Here is a 19,739-nt window from a genome sequence, read left to right as displayed (position 1 = left end):
GCAGCTTCTCAATGAAGAACTCTGGACTGCCTGTGTCCACCAAGGCTGGCTACAGGATCCTTCTGGACAAGAATAAGTATAGGAGGACTTCCTGTTCCAACTGAACCTCGCTTGAGCAACAAAGTCTTCCTAAACTCTGGTGTGCTCCAGTATCATTGGTTGGTCTTTGGTCTTGGCCTCTGGATTGCTCTTCAACCTTGCCTCCTAACTTGTCCTTGGATTCTGACCTTTACTCTGGCCTTTGTCCTCTGGCTTCTGGCACACATCCAGCTACTGCCAGCAGTCCAGCCCTGACAATGCAGTTGGATTGCCGTGTTTGCAGAAGGCATGTATAGATCTGGGCCTCAATCACAGGCACCAACAGAGGTGTTGGCCCTGGTCCCACGGTTAAATAGAGCAGGATGTCAAGGTGAGGCAGAGTAACAAAAGTAATGTGAAGGTCCTAGAATGTTGCCCCAGCCACAGCTTAAATGCCTATTAAACATTTTTCCAGCTCTATGCGGGCAGCTCATCCATGTGCAGCTCCAGCACAGCTAAGGGAGTGTTTAAATGACCCAATAATATGGCCATAGGTCTTTGTCATTTAATAAGCACTCCTTCCCCTCCTGCAGAACAATGCTTGTGGGGAAGACCCGTGTGATTTATCCCTATTGTTGGGTTGTGTGAACCTTCACTTAGCAGATGCACAGGAACCTGCTTACAGTCAGATCAGTAATTCCTATGTGACTAGAAGAACATCTCAGGAGCAGAGCAACTAATATACAATACAGAATACAGTGGTCTTCAAAATTCTGTGTTATTCACTCTTGTGCCCAGCCTGAGTACCACAGCCTCCCCAGCAGGAATCATGTTTGAAGAAGCCTGTGATGTTTACATGGACCATCAGCTCAGTCCTAACAATGTCTACTGAGACATAAGTCTCATTGCACTGAACACGACTTGCTCCAAGATAAGTAGGGTTAGGATTGCAGTCTATCAGTTCCTAAGATCTTCCTTTCTATTTCTAGGTATTTGTGGTTCACCTTCACTTTTAAAAGTTCCAGAGACTGATCAATCAAATCACTCCAGCTCTGTTTTGAGATTTGGTATGTTGTTGTTGGTTTTTTGTTTTTTTGTTTTTTAAACGATGCTTCCTTATTTGACTAACCATGAAAAAACTTAAGGGTGGAGTAGTTGTTGTTTTGCCACTGACTATTATTATTATTATTATTATTATTATTATTTGTACCCTGCCCATCTGGCTGGATTTCCCCAGCCACTCTGGTCGGCTTCCAACAAAAATCAAATACATTAAAATATCACACATTAAAAGCTTCCCTAAACAGGGCTGCCTTCAGATATTATTGTTGCACATTGTTTTAGTTTATACGTATTAGAGGAATGCACTCTATAGTCTTGGGTCAGATGAAACAGTCAACTTGGAATCATAGAATTGTAGAGCTGGGTGAGACCACGAGTGTCATCTAGTCCAACCCCTGCAATGCAGGAATCTTTCACCCAATGTAGGGCTCAAACCTACAACCCTGAGATGATGAATCTCATGCTCTACCAACTGAGCTATCCCAGCACCATGCTTGATGTCAACATATTGTGAAATTATCGCAGTAGTTTCAAAATACTTACTTCTGGGGTTATTGCACTCTCTTCCACAAGCCCATTCCCAGAGTAAATAATTTCAGCAATGTGATATACAGTATGTATGCTAATATATCAAACTCACTTGTCATTAGCTGACAGACAGCTGGCCTCTTTTATTATTCTTGTGTGAGAATCACATGCTAATCTCTTAGAACCATAGAATTGTAGAGTTGGACGGGACCACAAGGGTCCTCTAGACCAGTGTTCCCCAACCTTGGGCCTCCAGCTGTTTTTGGACTACAACTCCCATCATCCCTAGCTAGCAAGACCAGTGGTCAGGGATGATGGGAGTTGCAGGCCAAAAACAGCTGGAGGCCCAAGGTTGGGGAACACTGCTCTAGACCATATGTAACATTTTCTTGGTTTTGTTTTCTAGGCTTTGCAAACCGGTTTTCAAAACCCAAGGGACCAAGAGACCCACCACCAAGTTGGAACATTTAGTAGAACTTTGCTGATGCCCTTTGTCTCTGCCAGAAGCCTTGCCTTCTTCTGCCGTCAGTTCGGCCATTGGAGTCTGTGGCAGGACCATCATTTGGAACAAAATGGCTTTTGTCATGGTGGTATACCACAAAGATAGTATATGTGACCTCTATAGACAAAATATAATACTGAACTGTGAAAGCCCCTGGCTTCTGTTCACATTTCCAATGAAGTACTATTTGTTGAAACAACACACTGACGAACCAAGAGAAGTGCTGGGGCTCACACCTTTCCTGAAGCCACAGCATCTTTCCTGGGGGTGTTTCCTCCATTCCATGAGGCATTAGCTAAGATGTGGCTCAGCAGGGGGAAATGCTGAAGATGAGGGGCACTCTTATTTATTAGTAATTATTGTGTTCCAAGTATGGAGTGATATTCAGTTGTGGATTTTTTCAAGCTCAGACCTTTCTTCTGAAATATATCAGAAACTGGTAGGGAATTTCTCTGTTGTATTCACATGCAGAGGACATTTATTTGCAAGAATAAATGACATTTATTTGCATGAATGTAGTGGACACCAGGTAATTGTTGGTGGACACAGAAGCAATAGTCGTATCCTGTGATTTCCAGTATGTAACTGAAGTAGGAGGCCAGCCATCCACAGGTGTCCTATCTCTAAAAATCAACAAGCAAGCAAGCAGTTTTGGCTGCCTACATTTAAAATAAAACCAATCATCCTTCAAGCAGCCATTGGGGTATCTCCAAAACAACTGCTTGGTTTTGATCCTAAGTCTTGTTGAAATTTTAAAGAATAATTCCTGAACATTTTAATACTCTGGCATGTGGCACCTCAACACCGGTGACAAGATTTTCTCCAGCTGGGATCTGTTTCCCCAAATGTTCAAAGTTAGGAGTTTTTTATTTGCCTTTTCACTCCTATCTTTTGCAAATATATTGCAATCAGAACTTGAAATCCTCTCTCACAAGTTTGTGGGCTAGAATTTTGGGATTGCAAAGGTTTTATACTTTGAACTGAAGCAGTATTCTCCATGCTCAAATGTTCAAAGTACTGGTGTATAAACACAAAAGGTGCATTATGCGAGGGGCACCTACAGGATAAGGTATTTGTATTGTGGAAACACACCCAGATGGCTGGAGCAAGTGAGATGTGGTACAGTCTAGAGAAGAGAGCAAAGATTGGGGGGGGGGGGACCAGGCACAACTGACAGACTTTATTTCTGTAGGAAAAAAAGAAAATGACTTGAAAAACCAAACTTAAAGAAACCCTAAAGCATTTAATGGAATGTTATATGGGAGATGCAATATAATAAAATAAAATGTTTTATTTATTTAGTATGCTGGTTACTGCTTCTGCAGATTGCAATTCTACAAAATTCAATAGTGGTGCATATTTCAGATTTATCTCAAAAGTGTGTAGCACTACCATTGGCACTGTCAAAAAGAAGTTACTTAACTTTTAATGACATACTTATTGAGTTGCCAACAGCTACATTCAGAGTACTAATATTCAGAACTCTGACAGATAAGGGACTGGCTTCCACTTAAAAGCAAAAATTTAAGTCAGCCATGTAGGTCAAGGACTCATTTGAATTACAAACACAAATGAGTCAGAGAATGCAAATTGGGTTGCATGTATGAAAATCTTAAGGCAGGTTATTCAATTTTTGATATATTTGCATGGCTCTTTTACTGCGGGATTCATTGTGTGTCTAATACAAAGAGTGTTTCTCTCACTGTCAGGTTAGCATCTGTTCTAGTTGCATCTAGTTGCTGCCTTGGAGATAAGGAAAGGGACATATTCAATCTCCCTGGATCTCCCTGACAAGGCCATGGATGGACTCCAACTGCGTACTGTACCAATAATGTGTATATCTTATTTGTGCTAGTGGAATCTACTTTGCTGCAGGGGTGTGAATTATATCATTTTCTATTTAAAAACATTTATAGACCGCTTGATATTTTAAAAAAATATCTAAGAGGTGTACAACATAAAAACAATAAACAATATAGCTATGACGGCTTTTTTGGGGGGGGGGGTAGGCTGAATGTCAGCCCCCCCTCTAATTCTTGGAATACCCAGGCTAGCATCCTGGTGAGGTGATAGCCTGGGTGATGGGTCATTAAAGGGAACAGCAATAATGGGTGGGGGGCCTCTCGCCAGGGTGGGGGAGCACCCCCCAATTCATGGATAGTTAGAAAGACCAAACCAGAGTTCAGAGCAGAGAGCTGGAGTGATGCAAGCAAAGCAGCAAGCTGGGAAGTGAGAGAGACAAAATAGTGTTTGATTTCTGTTTGAATCCAAGGCTGCGGCTATGGGGGAAGCAATGCCCTCTTGGGGTGTTAATGCTGTGAACCCCACCATCAGAGACTCAGGTTGTGTGTGTGTGTGTGTGTGTGTGTAAATAATCCATATATCCTAAAGACACCACAGTCTCGGCTGTGCCTCATTCCAAGGAAACACAAACCTTGGGTAAGCACCTGGAACCTCTGGAATCTCGCACCGCTCAGACATTAGGGTGGCATGTGACAATATGATTAAAACAAAATCAATTTTAAAAAAGAGAAATATTAGAAACAGTCAAGAATGAATACATTGAGGGCTTTGAACTTGCTTTTTCACTCCTGTAGCAAATATATTAGAGCCAGAACTTGAAATGCTGCCTTGTTCACATATAATACAGAGTTTTTTTCATAAAGAGGCTGCTTGGGAGAGGGGCACTGAACAGCCCCTGCTTCTATGCCAGGGGTTGGCAACCTGCGGCCCACAGGGGTCATTTAAACAGCCCACAAGCCACCCCCAAACCGAGCCGCCTGCTCGGCGAGTCCCCGCGTGCTTCACTAAACTGACACAGCGCAGAGTGGTGACTTACTTCCATGGTGCTGCAAATCTCGTCTGCGCATGTGCAGATGATGGAAATCACGTCTGCACAGACGGGATCCAGCCCACTGAGTGATCTCTGTGGGAGTGAACCGGCCCAGGTGAGGTAAACCTTGCCGACCCCTGTTCTATGCCTTACGTCCTCTTACTCAGTTGTTTCAGCCACTTTTCTTTGTTCATGGCTCACTCCTGGTAATACAACCAAAAAAGAAGAAAAGTAACTATGGGGAGGGAAGGTGAAGAGGGGAGAGGATCAGCACCTCTCTCATGTGTGTTATTTCTCTTGTAAAAGTAAGACATATCATTGGCTTTGTATGTAATTGGGGGTGTGAATAATGGCCTGGGTACATATCCACACTATGCATTCAAAGCATACTTACATACCACTTTTGCAGTCATGGAGAATTTTGGGAACTGTAGTTTGTTAGGGGTGCTGGAAATTGTAGGTCTGTGGGAATCGGTACCCTTCTTAGGATGTTGATGTGGGCGTGACCTGTTGGTTTTAAGTGATGTAAGAAAAGATGCATACAGGTTTGATAGAGGAGGACAACAGATTTTATGGGAGCTGCTGCATTTCAAGAGGGAGAAAAACGGAATTACACATGGGTCTTCCCAATGCTAAAAAAAAAGTTGAATCTGCAAATGGAGTGAGGCAAAATATTCCTGCCTGCCGTATCTGCACCTCCGTGCATCAATAGAACTTCATTAATTCTCAGATCTACAAGGACGTTCTTGTGGCATGTCTCCTCTGCCAGTGTAGAATGAGTGAAAAGAAGAACTGGCCTTATGCTGGATAAGCCAGCTGTCTTTCCTCTTCTTCAGACAGCACCAAGAGTGCAGCACACATCCCCTTTGTCAGCCCAACAGCAAGACTGTTGCTGGGCAATCTGTTTCTAGATGGACTGGGCTGCTTGCTTACTTCATCTCTTTCAGTCAGCCTCTTCCTGGTTTTGGAAAAGCAATAGAAAATCCTGTGGCAATCAAGGCGTAATTTATGCTTCATCTATTTAAGAATAATCTTTTAATTAGGCAAATGCTAATAGGAACCATTGTAGCCAAACATTCGAACAACAGAGCACTTGCCAACTGTTTTAGTACTCTGTGTGCAAATCTCGATTTTCCTAATTACTCAGTTCGCAGATGTGTTGAATTTCTAATTTTGCCATGAAGGATTTAATTAAAAATAAACATACTTAGCTCAGATCTTTTTTACAAAAAGAAAGAAACCTGGAGTTAAGTGCAGATTTGGGAGTAATCAAACCTATTTTCTTTCCTTCTTTTTGTGGCTGTGTGAGATTGTACCAGTTTGTATTCTTTTAAGTACCGGTATGTTTTCAGCTAAACAGATTAAGAAGAAAAGGTGCTGTTTCCTGTAGGTGTCCAGTATGTTCTATGGGTTCAGTATATTACTCATTGACTAGAGGCATAAAAGGGTCTGCTGGATCAGGCCAGTGGCCCAACAGGTCCAACACTCTGTTCTTGCAGGGACCTACCAGATACCTATGGGAAGCCTGAGCAGGACATGAGTGCAGCTTTGTTCTCTTCTCCTGCTGGTTATAGCAACTGGCATTCAGACATATGGATGGAAGGATCTGTCAATTTCGGTTCTCTCAGTTTCTCTCCAGTCTTAAATTCAGTTCTCCACATTTTGCATCAATTTGCGATTTTAAAAAACGCTCAAGAAAATTCACCAGCATTCTAGTGCAAATTTCTCCTAGTAATTCTAATGCTATAAGGAGAAAAATATTTCTCCACCTCCTTTCTCCATGCATATTTTTAAACATTTCTATCATTTCTACTTGGCCTTTCCTCTAAAGTAAAAAGTCCCAAGCACTATATGCTTTCTTCAGAGGAGAGTTGCTTCATCACATCATTTGGGTTGCCTTTGTCTGAACTTTTCCCAACCCTACAATATTTTTTTTTGAGGTGAGGCAACCAGAACTACACAATATATCAAGAGTTGTCGCACCATTGATTTGTATAACAGTATTATGACACCAGCAATTTTATTTTCAGTACCTTTTTTAATGATGCCTAGCATGGAATTTGCTTTTTTCACAGCTGCCACACACTGGGTCAATAGGTTATCATCTTAATTGAGCTATCCACTATGACCTCAAGGTATTATTCCTAGTCAGTCACTACTACCAGTTCAGACTCCATGAATGTATACATTTGACACTAAGGTTGTTTTGTTCCAATGTGCACTGAAAGTTTTTTTTAAAAGTTGTGGTACACTGTCAACTGGATTACCTATATATGTTTGACCACCCTCTCATAGGACTCTAATAGATTAGTGAAATGGGACTAATTGTCATGGAAGCCATGCTGGTTCTGGTTCAAGTCTTGTTCTTCTATATCAGGTATGGCGATCCTTTGGCCCTCCAGATGTTGCTGAACTACATCTCCCATCAGCCCCAGCAAGCATGGCCAATGGCAAGGGATTATGAGAGTTATAGTTCAGCAACATCTGGCTGGCCAAAATTTCCCCACACCTGTTCTATCTCCTTGGTTATTTTATCTTTAACAATACTTTCCACCAGTTTCCCCAGAACAGACATAAAACTAACAAGATTTTCCCCTGGATTCTTTTTTAAACATTAGTGTTACACTGGCCACTTTCCAGTGAGGTATGGAGACTGATCTTAGACACAAGTTACATAGTTTGGTTAGAATATTGCAATTTCACATTTAAATTCTTTAAAAACTCTTGGGTGGATGCCACAACTGCGTGATTTGCTAAGTTTTCATTTTGTCAATAAGGAATAGAAAGTCATCCCTCACTGAAAACACTGAAGCACTACAGGTAAATGATGCAAATCTAAACTTGAAAGGGAGAGAGAAAATGCCAATGCCAAGTAGCAACTTTAATTCAGTTCCTTGTCTTTCAATGTGCATTTCCAGTTCAGACTACTTTTGTATTTCGTTTGGAAGGTGGGGAAGATTTTTAGAAGTGGCTGCTTGTCAGCCTGGGGCTGCTACTGTTTGCATAAGTACATCAAATAGCAATTAGTAGGCTTGTTTGCTTTGAAGAATTTAAAACAAACAATATGGCAGTACTGATAGTAGACATATCACTGTATCTCGCTGTAGTTTCCACCTGCTGGGGAACACCTTCTTAATCAGGCTGAATTCTCAACTCAAATAATTTTTGCTTTCTGGAGTTATTTTTTTCTCCACAAATTCTTAAAGTATATATTATATTAGGATGGTGAACCTTCAACCTGTGGTCCACTTGCACTTTGTGGAGGGCCCCCATCCAGTTTGCAGTCTCGCTTCTCCTTTCCTTTCCTTTCCTCCCCCCTCCCCACCCCACCCAGCAAGTTCCTGGAGGGGAAGAACAGATAGTTCTATTCCTCCATTGGAGCCTGATGCATTTCTGCGAGAGCTGCTGAAAAAGGAAAGCCAGAGAGAGGAAGAGATTTGCTCTGAGCCATGGTGAAGTGTGGCTACAAGTCTTGCTGATCAGCAGCACACAGCTCCTTCTTTCCCACTGCTCAGCTTCTGCCTGCAGATCAACCCAGAAGGAAGATTACTCAAGAGGGATAGTTTTAAACCCTTCTAATTTTGATATCAATGTTTTCTGGATATGTGAATGCATAAAAATGGGTCATCCTCACCTACTTTTGGCTCTGGCCCACTCACCATCACCATACACAGATGGTTCCCCACCTTTGCTTTAGATCTAGGATTATTTGAGGAACTGTTCAACTGTTTAGTGCTTTTTCAAGTGATTTTGCTTATGTAGTTTAAGTTATTTATGCAATTTATTTTGTGTATTACTACTACTACTACTACTACTTTGGTGAGACATGTTTTAAGACAGACTTCACTTAGTTTTGGATTATTTTGTTTTACTAGAAGAATCATGATATCTCATCAACTGGAAACAGGTGCAAGAATATATACGTGGTATTAAAGAACAGTGTATCTACATTGCTGAAGAGGACAAAGGTTTGTTTTGAATTCTAGAATGGATCTAAGCTCACAGTCTATTCCTGGTTACTCTAGGCCAGTGTTTTTCAACCACTGTTCCGCGGCACACTAGTGTGCCGCGAGATGTTGCCTGGTGTGCCGTGGGAAAAATTGAAAAATTACTTTATATATAGTCAATATAGGCACAGAGTTAAATTTTTTAACATTTTCTAATGGTGGTGTGCCTCGTGATTTTTTTCATGAAACAAGTGTGCCTTTGCCCAAAAAAGGTTGAAAAACACTGCTCTAGGCTTCCCTCATTTCGGCTTTCCATTTAGTGTGTGTGCCATTGTGTTGTTGATATTATTAGAACGGTGAGTCTGAAATGCTGAGGCACTGCAAAACACTTGAAGATCTACTAGTAGAATGGGCTCAATCTTCTGCTCATCCTTGCATAGGGTGCATATTCAGTTCATCCAGGGCACCATTGGCCCTCACTACCACTCACTGTGATCTGAAAGTATGTCTCAGAACATACACAGCATATTGGATGTGCCACAGCTCAGTACTTTGCATGAAGGAAGTCTCAGGTTCAATCCCTGGCATCTCTAGGTAGGGATAGTAATATCCCTTGTCTGAAACCATGGAGAGCTACTGCCAGTCAGAGCAGACAATACTGTGGTAGATGGACCAGTGGTCTGACTGTGTATAAAGCAGCTTCCTATACTGAATTCTATTTTGTTTGGCTTAAGTAATGCAAATTTCTTATCCTGTATGATACAGTACTGAGAGAGTAATGTGTCTAAAGAAGCATATATCCTATAAGCAGATGTACAGTTGAGTGGAATTCTATCTGCCAGACTCTCATCCTTGTACATACTGTACTGTACTCAAGTTAACTTTGATCTTCTATAAAATACAAAACAACAGAGCTCCCCCTAGCAGTGATTAACTGAAATATTTGAGTGACCTAGTTTTATCAGTCTGAATGCTGCTGTTGCTTCTTCATTAAGTATGAGCTGTCCAAGTTCAAATGCTTTTTGGAGTTCTCTGAAAAAGAGCAGAACTTTTTATGCTTTAAGGTGGCAGAACAAATATCTGCCACGAGTGGATTGCTAGTTAGGCAAAATAATACACCAGGGCAGAGGATTGACAGCTTCAGGATGAAGGACCTACCTGCAGACTGCAGCACTTGCAGAGATAACTAGGCCAGAGCTTAAAATGTGCACCAAATGCACTATTTGTTGAAACACAGCTTCCTAAACATCTGTTACCAGACACCTATATGCAGTACTAATTGCGGAGGGAAAACATTTATCTTTGCATCAAAGAGCACTTTCAAAACTCACTGGACCAATTTATATTCTACACGATCAGGAAGAAAAGGAAGCCTGTTGGTAATTACAGACAACACAAATCCTTTGCAAGTGCAGCTAACAGCTTAACCTTTGTGTTTTACATGGCTCTTCCAAAGTTATACCTCTTGTCTATGAAGATGAGATTGTGAAGTTGGTTTTCTTTTCAAACTTTTTAAAATTATTTTTTCAGTTTCAACAGCAGGCCCACGAGCTTCTCTACAATGCTGCTACTTGGGCAAAGACAATTAACATGGCAGGATTTGGAGAGGTGTGTTTGTGTGTGGCTGCTGACTTCATGGACAAGTTGGTTTTCTTTTACTGACACAAACTATTACCATAAAGTATCATTACCAAACCTAAAATAAACAGTATGTAGTCCGTTTACTCCAAGGTAAATTCCAATGAATTCAATAGGATTTACTCCTTTCTAAATTTTGTGCATAAATTTCCAATTTTAATCACCCCACGCAGCTTAAGATCAGATAATTAAAATAGTCTAATGTACCTTTTATTTCCTCTAGTAATTTCACAAGTTACACTTTCAAGGGCAACTTTGTCATTGTGAACCCTGTAAAAATTAGTACTGTAATTAGATCTAGAATTCCGTGCTCCCGAAGCTGGCTTAAAAATCCGGAAACATAAACGCACAGAAAATAATCACGACCGCTAAAATGGACCCTGCTGAAATAGAAGTCCTCTCCCTTCTTACTAGAGAGCGGGTTAGCTGTTTACTTAACAATGATGAAATGCACTCTGTATGCGCTCAGAGACTTTATCGCCAGATGCTGTTTTTATTTTTTATTTTCCGGGATTCAACCTTGCAACTAAAAATAGGTTCCAAAATAAACACTAAACCACAGCAAAAAGCTAAACGACGATGCTCTCCCGCCCCTGGCGGCATCGACGCCGCCTCCTCCTCCGCTCAGAAGTAAACGGACAGTCCACGTGATTAGGCCGCACTGCGTGACTCTTTGCACGCTCCTCTCCCTCAAGAACTACCCGGAGCAAAAACGAAAACTTGCTTTCCCAGCAAGCTGTGCGCAGCCGAGCATGCGCTTAGTCCCCGAAAACTACTGCTCCCAGCGTGCCCGCCCGGACCACAATTCCCAGGGGGTACCAGGCGGCGCCTGCGCGGTGGCAGCTGGCGCTCGGGCCATTTAAATGTGTGTGAGGGAGACGGTGAAATGGCTGCGCAGGTCGCTGCAGTGCGCGCCGTGTCCCGGGGCGCGGAAGAGACGCCTTCGCTCCCACTTGGCGACCGGCCGGGCAGACCCAGGGGAGGGGGGAGGAAGCGGAAAGGCCCGCCGGGGGAGCTCGGAGGGTGCAAGAGGGCCAAGCTGAGCCAGCAGCCGCTCGTGGTGGGGCCCGCTCAAGCGGAGCCGCCGCCGCCGCTGCCGCCGGCCGCTGTTCCCGGCCTGTCGGTGGCGCCCTCCGTAGCGTCCGCCGCAGCGGGGCTCTTCACTTTCTCCCCCCTCAGCCTCCCCGCGCAGGCCCCGCGCTGCGAGCGGCGGCATCACCACCGGCACCGGCACCGCCCGGACAGCGCCGACTCCGAGCCCGGCCGCTCCTCCGGGGGGAAGCTGCACAAGGGGAGGCGGGGAAGCTCCGGCGACGGCGGTGTCGGGCGGTCCAGCAAGCGAGGTGAGCGGCGGCGGCGGGGCTGGTGGGGGGCGGGCGGGCGCCCGTCGGTCCCCTTGGGTCGAGTCTTCCTTCTGGGTCGGGGTCCTTGCCTGGCAGGTAGTCGCGCGCCCCACGCCCATCGGTCCGTGGCGACCCACGCCGGAGGTTAGCGACACCCCCCCTGCTGCCTTTCAGCGCATCTGCCAGCAGGTCCGGTTCCTGGAGGCCAGAGCGGGGGAAATGCATCTCTTTGCGTAGCTTGGCTGTTAGATTCTACACGCTCAATTCCGCGGCGGGATAGTGGGCCCAGTCAAAGGCAGAGGTCGCTGCATTTGGTTCTGGCGGCGGAGGGTGCCAGGTGGGGTGGCAGAGTTTGCTTATTGTATACCTGTTGGAGGGCTTCACCTTCGTTTGTCAGTTGGCTAGCGACAGGCTGGCTTGCTAAGGCGCGCCTGGCCCTATCAGAGATCCTTCTTGCCTTTTAAATGCTTGTGCTTGTCATTCCTCAGCTGCATTTCTTCACTACGTATTTAAGTTAATCTCTTGCTTTCCTCCAGATGTTGCATAGTGATATGTTTAGTTAGTTGCCAGTTTTGTTAAGGGTTAAAGGGTGAGCTAAAGTTCATTCTCTCTTGACAGTGTCTTATCTGTCTATCTTTATGCTTGCTCCTGATTTCAATTATGTAGTAGGATAGTAGTAGTGGGATTGCTCTATGCAGTGTGTTTCTTGAAACCTCAGTCTTGTGGAAATAGAACTTAAACAAAGATAAACGCAAACTTTTTAAAAAGAGCCGTTGTGGTGTAATAGTTAGAGTGTTGGACTATGATCTGGGAGACCAGGGTTTGAATCCCACTCAGCCACCTTGGGTTGATCATCATATCTTAGCCTAACATACCTCACAGGGTTAGGAGGATGAATTGGGGAGGATGAGAACCATGTACACCACATTGAGCTCTTGGGAAGAAAAGCTGGTATATAAACACACACACACTTAAGAAACATGGTTCTTAAGAGGACTGAACACTCATTAACCCAAGAAGTCCAACAAGTACATATGTTGATACAAAATGGCTGTTTTTGGGCTAGTGTTAGTGGGGTAGGCGTCCAGAACATAATATTGCAATATTATTTTTACACTTACAAAAAGTCTTGATCTGAACATTTTGTTTTTGATTCATTGAATAGTTTTTCTAGTTTTGCAACTTTTAAAAAAGTTAGTAGCTAAATTTTTTAATTAGGGATGTTGCATATTAAAGTCTTACACGCTTGTTGGGAGCATAAACCCAGAAGTGCAGACTTCTGAAACTTTCATGTGAGCATACCCGAGTCTTCTGGAATGCTGAAGTGTATATATTTCATGTTTCTAACTCTTACAATATTTTTCCTTTAAAAAAAGAGATGAGTGGGTTTTTTAACTGCCCTGCTTCTAGATAGCTTGCCCTCTTTTAGACAGTTGGCTATTGTTCAGAAGTCTGTGGTACTAAAAGTTGCATATCTAGTTTTGAAATTGCTTTAGTAGAAACTTTTGATATCTTCAGTACATGTGATCTGCTTGTGACATGTTTGTGAGTATCTCTTTGAAAAATCCCTGCGTATCTAATAGAATAGTGGGGCTAATGCTAGTAGTACAATTCTAGCGTCTGAAGGTAGCCATGGTGGTATATCACTTTAGGTAGAATTTGTTTAACACTCCTATACATGTTTACTCAGATGTATGGTCCAGTTGTTCAGTAGGATTTACTTTTGGGTAAATGTGCTTAGCGTTGCAGTCTAAGGATAGCTACCAAATTTCAAACTGAAATTTGAAATTTCTAGTTTGGAATACAGCGTGGTGGTTACCATATTATGACACTAATGACACATTGATAAATGAAACAGTAGCACACCTATTATTATAGGACACGGTAGTATTGTAGTGTAATGATGACTTTTAACCTAGGCAGTTGTCAGCTATGCTGTGATATTTGTTATAGACATGGAGGCAAAAAAAACCTTCTTTATTCTTTTTCCTTGCTAATGAAGCAACACCATATTTAAGCATATAAGATTTGGATAAATGAACACTTGAACAGTAAGTCTGTTAAATATCATGATGGCAGAAGAACCATTTCACTTGATACCTATCAGTGTTGGTATCAAGAAAATTTATTGTAGGCCTGTTCTTCAGGAGAATATTTGAATGACCAAGATTCTTGCTATGTTAAGAACGTATTATGAAGAGGATTTTGAAACTCGAAACACTTGTGTACAGTGAAGAGTTAAAGAAAGTCAGCACTAATGTAAGTTAAGGCTCTTTCCATTTATTTTTCCTGTAGTGAACAGGATATAATCCACAAATTTTGCTTGCTGTATACAAGACTGAGAATATTTTAATTATTGCTCTCCTGTGATTTATTTAGTAGGACAAACCAATGTGGAATACCATCAGTAGTGAAGTCCCACTTGTGGCTTGCAAGTAGTATTTGGGTAACTGTATAAGTGCATGATTAGACCTCTTAGTTTATGTGTCAAAAGTAGCGGGGGGAGGGGGGAATGAAATTCATCACATTAGTTCATTAGAACTCTGCTTAATGTGTTTAGAATTACCTTTCAGTGAAAAATTAGAATTCCTCATATTCACTGTGGTTAGAGTGCTCTTACTATGAAAAAGAAGTACTGTATTGTAATGCCTACTGAACTTAGTTGAAACTCTTATTCAGAGGGCACTCTTCAGTGAAAAAGAGAGAGATGAGCCTAATATTTTGCTCTATTGATGTGTGTTACTTAGTCCTTTGGCTGAAGAAAAACACTTCCACTTCCTTGATGACAGAGTTATATAATAAGACATTTTTATTTTTGTACCATCACTTTGAATGCTACACAAAGTCTCGCCTTTGTTTGCTAAAGATTTTAAAGCACAGGCTCTTCATGCAAAGGTAACTGAGTTGTAATAGGGTTACCTTGTTCTAGTTCTGCATTTACTGATAATTATGACTCATTCTATAATACATGGCAGCAAGCCTAAGTTGGGTGCCATGTACATTCAACAGTCCTGGCTCTTGTGTGTACCTGTATAACACAATACTTTTTATATAACCACTCAGAAACACTTGTGGCTAATCATAAGAATGACAAGAACTGGATTATACCAGAGGTGCAGATAGTTTCTCATCTGAGAAGGCTAAGAAGCAGCTGTTCCTGAGCAAACAGCAGATGAAGTAGCTGGAGGCCAGAAATAATAGTGAGTTCATGGCAGTACATAAGCCTTCCAAACCAATAGATATAGTTAAAGAACATGGAAAAAGTGCTGTCAACTGCACTAGTGCAACCTTCTGTTACCTCAAAGACCAGAATATCCCCTGATGTAGGGTTTTATGAAAGTACTAGTAGTTTAGTCTTCTCTAATTTGGTGGAAATATATAGTTGGAAACCTTTTTGAGAACAGAAAAACCAGGACACTTCACATTAAGAATCAAGATGAAAGATGGGTCTGTATAGAATCCTTGCTCAAAGAGTTTGGGGTGTGGGTGTGTGCCATTTGTTTGTGGAATTCTAAGGTGGTGCATGAGTTTGGCCAAACTGTGAGAGGCAGTGAAGGATAGGTGTGCCTGGCGTGCTCTGGTCCATGGGGTCACGAAGAGTCGGACACGACTGAACGACTGAACAACAACAAAGGTGGTGGACCTTCTTGAGAGCAGAGGGAAGAGTGGGCATGTATCAAAACTATCTGCAGTTGACTGATGCATTACGGTACTTGCAGGTCACTTTTACACATAGTATGAGTCACCAGATGACCAATGAGCCACCAGATAAAGTTTCTATCACATAGTTGCCCAGTTCTGCATTACTAAAACCACAGTATAATTTTAAATGCAGTACAGTGGTGAACATATTCCTGCCACACATTCTTACATGTACCTGTAGTAAAAGTTCAGTAATTTACCAAATGTAAAGGTTTTTCTACATGGTTGCCTGGATGCCTATATTCATGCAACTTCATACAGTATCATTATCTGCTAACATGGCTTACTACAAACAAATTGTTTGCCAGCTTCAAACCATGGACGGCACAGGAGGGGGTGGAGTGTTCAGAAACACTGCAGCCTTGTTCACAAATTGCTAAACATGGTTTAGTGTTATGGTGAATCAGTCAATTTTCAATAAAGTTCCATTTAGTTTTCTTTAAAGCAATACTTCATTAATACATGACATACGAGCAGCTCAATCCAACCCATGCTTGCTTGAAAGTTAGTCCAATTTATTTAAATGAGCTTGCTTCTAAGTAGGATGTTTAAATGGTTTAAGTTGTGTAAGGCATAAAGCATATCAGAGTCCTCCATTCTGTGCTAGCATTGGGAGAGCCCCACCAGTGATATTTAATGGGAAGTTTTCCATTGCTGTACTTTCTATAGAAAGCTTTCAGTTGCTAAAAATTCAGTTTGATAAGATTAGTAATGTAAGATGGATATATTTTGACACTATAAGAAGACTCAGGCCTTTGAAAACCTTAGTGTAATTTTAATTTGTATCCTGTGTATATCCACTGTCATGCTGTTGTAAATGTTTTGTTAAAAAGTTTCAATGTATTTTTTTTGTGTGAGCTGCCCTTCCAGCATTTGAAGGCTGGGGTAGAAAAGTAATGTCAATATACAATGTCAGTCTGAGTAGTCTCAAAGTGTAACTTTTTCAGGTGACTGTTTCTAGGATGCATGTACAGTATATAATTATGTCCACATTCAGAGATGTCCTATAATTAGCACGTTTTAATTTTAAGAAAAAAAGGAAGGCATTAAAAACAAATTACTATGGGTTGTATCTAGTACTAGTGCTAATCCTACTTGGAGCAGACGTATTGAAATTAATAGACATTACTAACTTAGACCCATAAATTTCAGTGGGTCTACTCTGAGTATATCTTAGTTGGATATAATAGCTCAGTTAGTAGAGCACAAGATTCTTAATTTCAGGGTTGTGGTTTGGGCAAAAAATTCCTGCGTTGCAGGGGGTTGGACTAGATGATTCTTATGGTCCCTTCCAACTCTACAATTCTATGATTTCTATTTCACCCTTTTCCCCCCTCATAGAACTCAAAGTGGTATACATGGGTTTCCCATGTGGTCTTCTATCTGGACACTGATCAGACTCAGACATGTGTTGCTTCAGTATGGTAGCTGCCTCATGTACAGTGCTAGAAATTTCTCAGGCACCAGGCGAGTTTTGTGACTGGTGTGGTGCTGTGGGTTCAGTTGTGACCATGTGGAGATCTTTGGATGCCAGGCTGGCAACTGACATCTCCATTTGGCTTCACCCTCCAGCTTTCTTAAGCAGGTAAGCAGAAGGGCTTATTTATTGAATGTATATCTCATCTTTTTCTCCAAGGGGTACAAGGTTCACCCCCCTCCTCAGTTAATCCCTACAGTGACCTTGTGTGCCAAGTTAAGAGGCTGTGACTGGCCCAAGGTTACTCAGTGATTTTTTTATGACCAGGTGGAGATTTGAACCCTGATCTCCCAGGTCCAAGTCTCATACTCTAACCACTACACCACACTGGCTTCCTAGAGCAGTGATTTTCAACCACTGTTCCGCGGCACACTAGTGTGCCGCGAGATGTTGCCTGGTGTGCCGTGGGAAAAATTGAAAAATTACTTTATATATAGTCAATATAGGCACAGAGTTAATTTTTTTAACATTTTCGAATGGTGGTGTGCCTCGTGATTTTTTTCATGAAACAAGTGTGCCTTTGCCCAAAAAAGGTTGAAAAACACTGTCCTAGAGTACTTCTGCTATGGGGCAGCTATATAAATTAAGTAGGTAAATAATATGGAGAAAACAAAATGTAACTTACAGAATGATCTGAAATATTTTCCTTGAAGCTTGAATTTGTTTTATTCTGGATTGTTTTATTTTATTTTAATGTGTTGTGAACTGCTTTGATATTTTTTCTTTAAAATACAGTGGTACCTTGGGTTACGTACTTAATTGGCTCCAGGGTGCCGTTCGTAACCCGAAAAGTAGGTAACCCGAATGGCAATATCGTGCATGCGCAAAAGCGTGATTTCGCGCTTCTGCACATGCGTGAAAGCGCAGAACACTTCTGTGCATGCACAGACCAAAACACTTCTGGGTTACCGGAGTATGTTACCCGAAAAAAACGTAACCCGAAGCGGATGAAACCTGAGGTACGACTGTATAAAGCAGTATAGAAATGAAATGAATAAAAATATTCATCTCCCACCTGGTGCCTAGACATTCCGTTGTGGCGACTTAAACCCAGGTTTAAGGTGCCATTTGTGCCTAGCTTATATACCTTTGAGTTTCTAGCACTGTCAATAAGGCTATACATTTAATGGGGATAGGTGTGTATATAGGCTGGAAAAGTGTTAGATGCTTGCTTAAACCTAAGGAACATAATACAGCCTTAGTTTTTTTTAAAAAATTGTTTTTGCATTTCACAACAGTAACCATCTCCCCAACCAAACATGTGAGATACAGTGGAATAATAGGTGACCAATGCACATGGTTCATAACATTCCAGGTTTTACAATATATAAAATAAAAACCAACAGTCATATATAACAGCCAATGAAGTCTAAATTCATTAGGGAGTCCACGGATACTTTTTCTTGCTATATGGATAAAAATGTAAAGCTGTCTGGAGAGAGTTAAACCACAAGCCTGGGTTTGAATGACATGTCAATTCAGACTGTGATGTAGTTTAGTGCAGCAGCAGAATGAATGACCAGCGGAGAGGAGCAAAGCAGCTACAGCCTCCTTTCCCAGGGCCTGCATATTTGGTGTTTTGTGCTATAGTTTAGTTTAGTGCTGTTTGTGAACCAAGCCTTAGTGCTTGGTCCTCACAGGAATCCTGTAATCTGACAGTAAAGGTAATTTATGTACTGAGCATAATGCAAAGACCATTAATAACATGGGCACACATGTAAATCAGCCACACAATAGCTTTGTTTGCAAATAACTACCATGTGAAGCTATAGTTTGCATTTACCTTATAAGCCAATAATTGTTTTTAAAGTATGTTGGTGTTGCGTTGCAACCCAACAGCCTTGATTAAGTTGCAGTGGCTTGCAGCAAGAGCTGATGAAAAACAAAGTGAATTCTGGAGAAACAAGGCATGGCTTGTGCATGAGATATGTTGAACAAACCATAGGTTGGCACTATGTATGAATGCAGCCAATAAGTCCACACAAATGGTAATCACTTGCTGAAATTTTTGTTTTGTTTGTTCGGTCGTTCAGTAGTGTCCAACTCTTCATGACCCCATGGACCAGAGCATGCCAGGCACCCCTATCCTCCACTGCCTCCCGCAGTTTGGCCAAACTCATGCTAGTCGCTTCGAGAACACTGTCCACCCATCTCATCCTCTGTCGTCCCCTTCTCCTCCATCTTTCCCAACATCAGGGTCTTTTCCAGGGAGTCTTCTCTTCTCATGAGGTGGCCAAAGTACTTGCTGAAATGAGGTGGCCAAAGTACTTGCTGAAATAAGTCGACACAAATGGTAACCACAGTCTGAAATAAGAAAGAAAGCAGTTTACATTTTTTCTGAAAATACCTTTCTCTAGGGATGATTTTGACTTGCTATATTCAACTGGTAGTTAACATATCCTAGTAAAATAATCCACTGGTAAAATAGGTCACGTTTTGTGAAAAGCTTCCTATTGATCACCATTGAAGCTTACCATCAAAGGAGAAACTTGGGGATGAAGCAAAGGACAGAATCTGGGTGAGAAAATTCAGCCTACATTGCTTACTGCTGGCATTGCTTACTGCTGGTGAAAGGGGCCAGAGACAGTCTAATTTGATGATACATTGGTGCTGATGTAGTTGGGAGTAGCAAATAAGTAGAATGCAGGTTCTGAGTCTGCATTAGTTCCCGAATCTTGGCATCTCTTGT

At 41.9% G+C, this 19,739-nt stretch overlaps 2 protein-coding genes across 2 annotated transcripts in view; both read left to right on the top strand.

The window, feature by feature from the left end:
• PTPN22 (protein tyrosine phosphatase non-receptor type 22) overlaps positions 1 to 2,185 on the top strand; it is a 48,292-nt gene extending 46,107 nt beyond the window's left edge. The window contains exons 20-21 of the mRNA XM_033152986.1: positions 1,008 to 1,085; positions 2,015 to 2,185. Of these exons, the coding sequence (XP_033008877.1) occupies positions 1,008 to 1,085; positions 2,015 to 2,079 (143 nt within the window). The 3' untranslated portion in view covers positions 2,080 to 2,185. The remainder of the gene's footprint in view (positions 1 to 1,007; positions 1,086 to 2,014) is intronic.
• Positions 2,186 to 11,360: 9,175 nt separating this feature from the next.
• The window catches only part of RSBN1 (round spermatid basic protein 1), a 31,072-nt gene continuing 22,693 nt past the window's right edge, over positions 11,361 to 19,739 (top strand). Inside the window, exon 1 of the mRNA XM_033152985.1 lies at positions 11,361 to 11,871. Coding sequence (XP_033008876.1) covers positions 11,415 to 11,871 — 457 coding nt within the window. The 5' untranslated portion in view covers positions 11,361 to 11,414. The remainder of the gene's footprint in view (positions 11,872 to 19,739) is intronic.

Source organism: Lacerta agilis, chromosome 6 (genome assembly GCF_009819535.1).
Source record: "Lacerta agilis isolate rLacAgi1 chromosome 6, rLacAgi1.pri, whole genome shotgun sequence".
NCBI lineage: Eukaryota > Metazoa > Chordata > Lepidosauria > Squamata > Lacertidae > Lacerta > Lacerta agilis.
The sequence above is the reverse complement of the archived record's forward strand: the minus strand, read 5'-3'. Positions and strand labels throughout refer to the sequence as shown.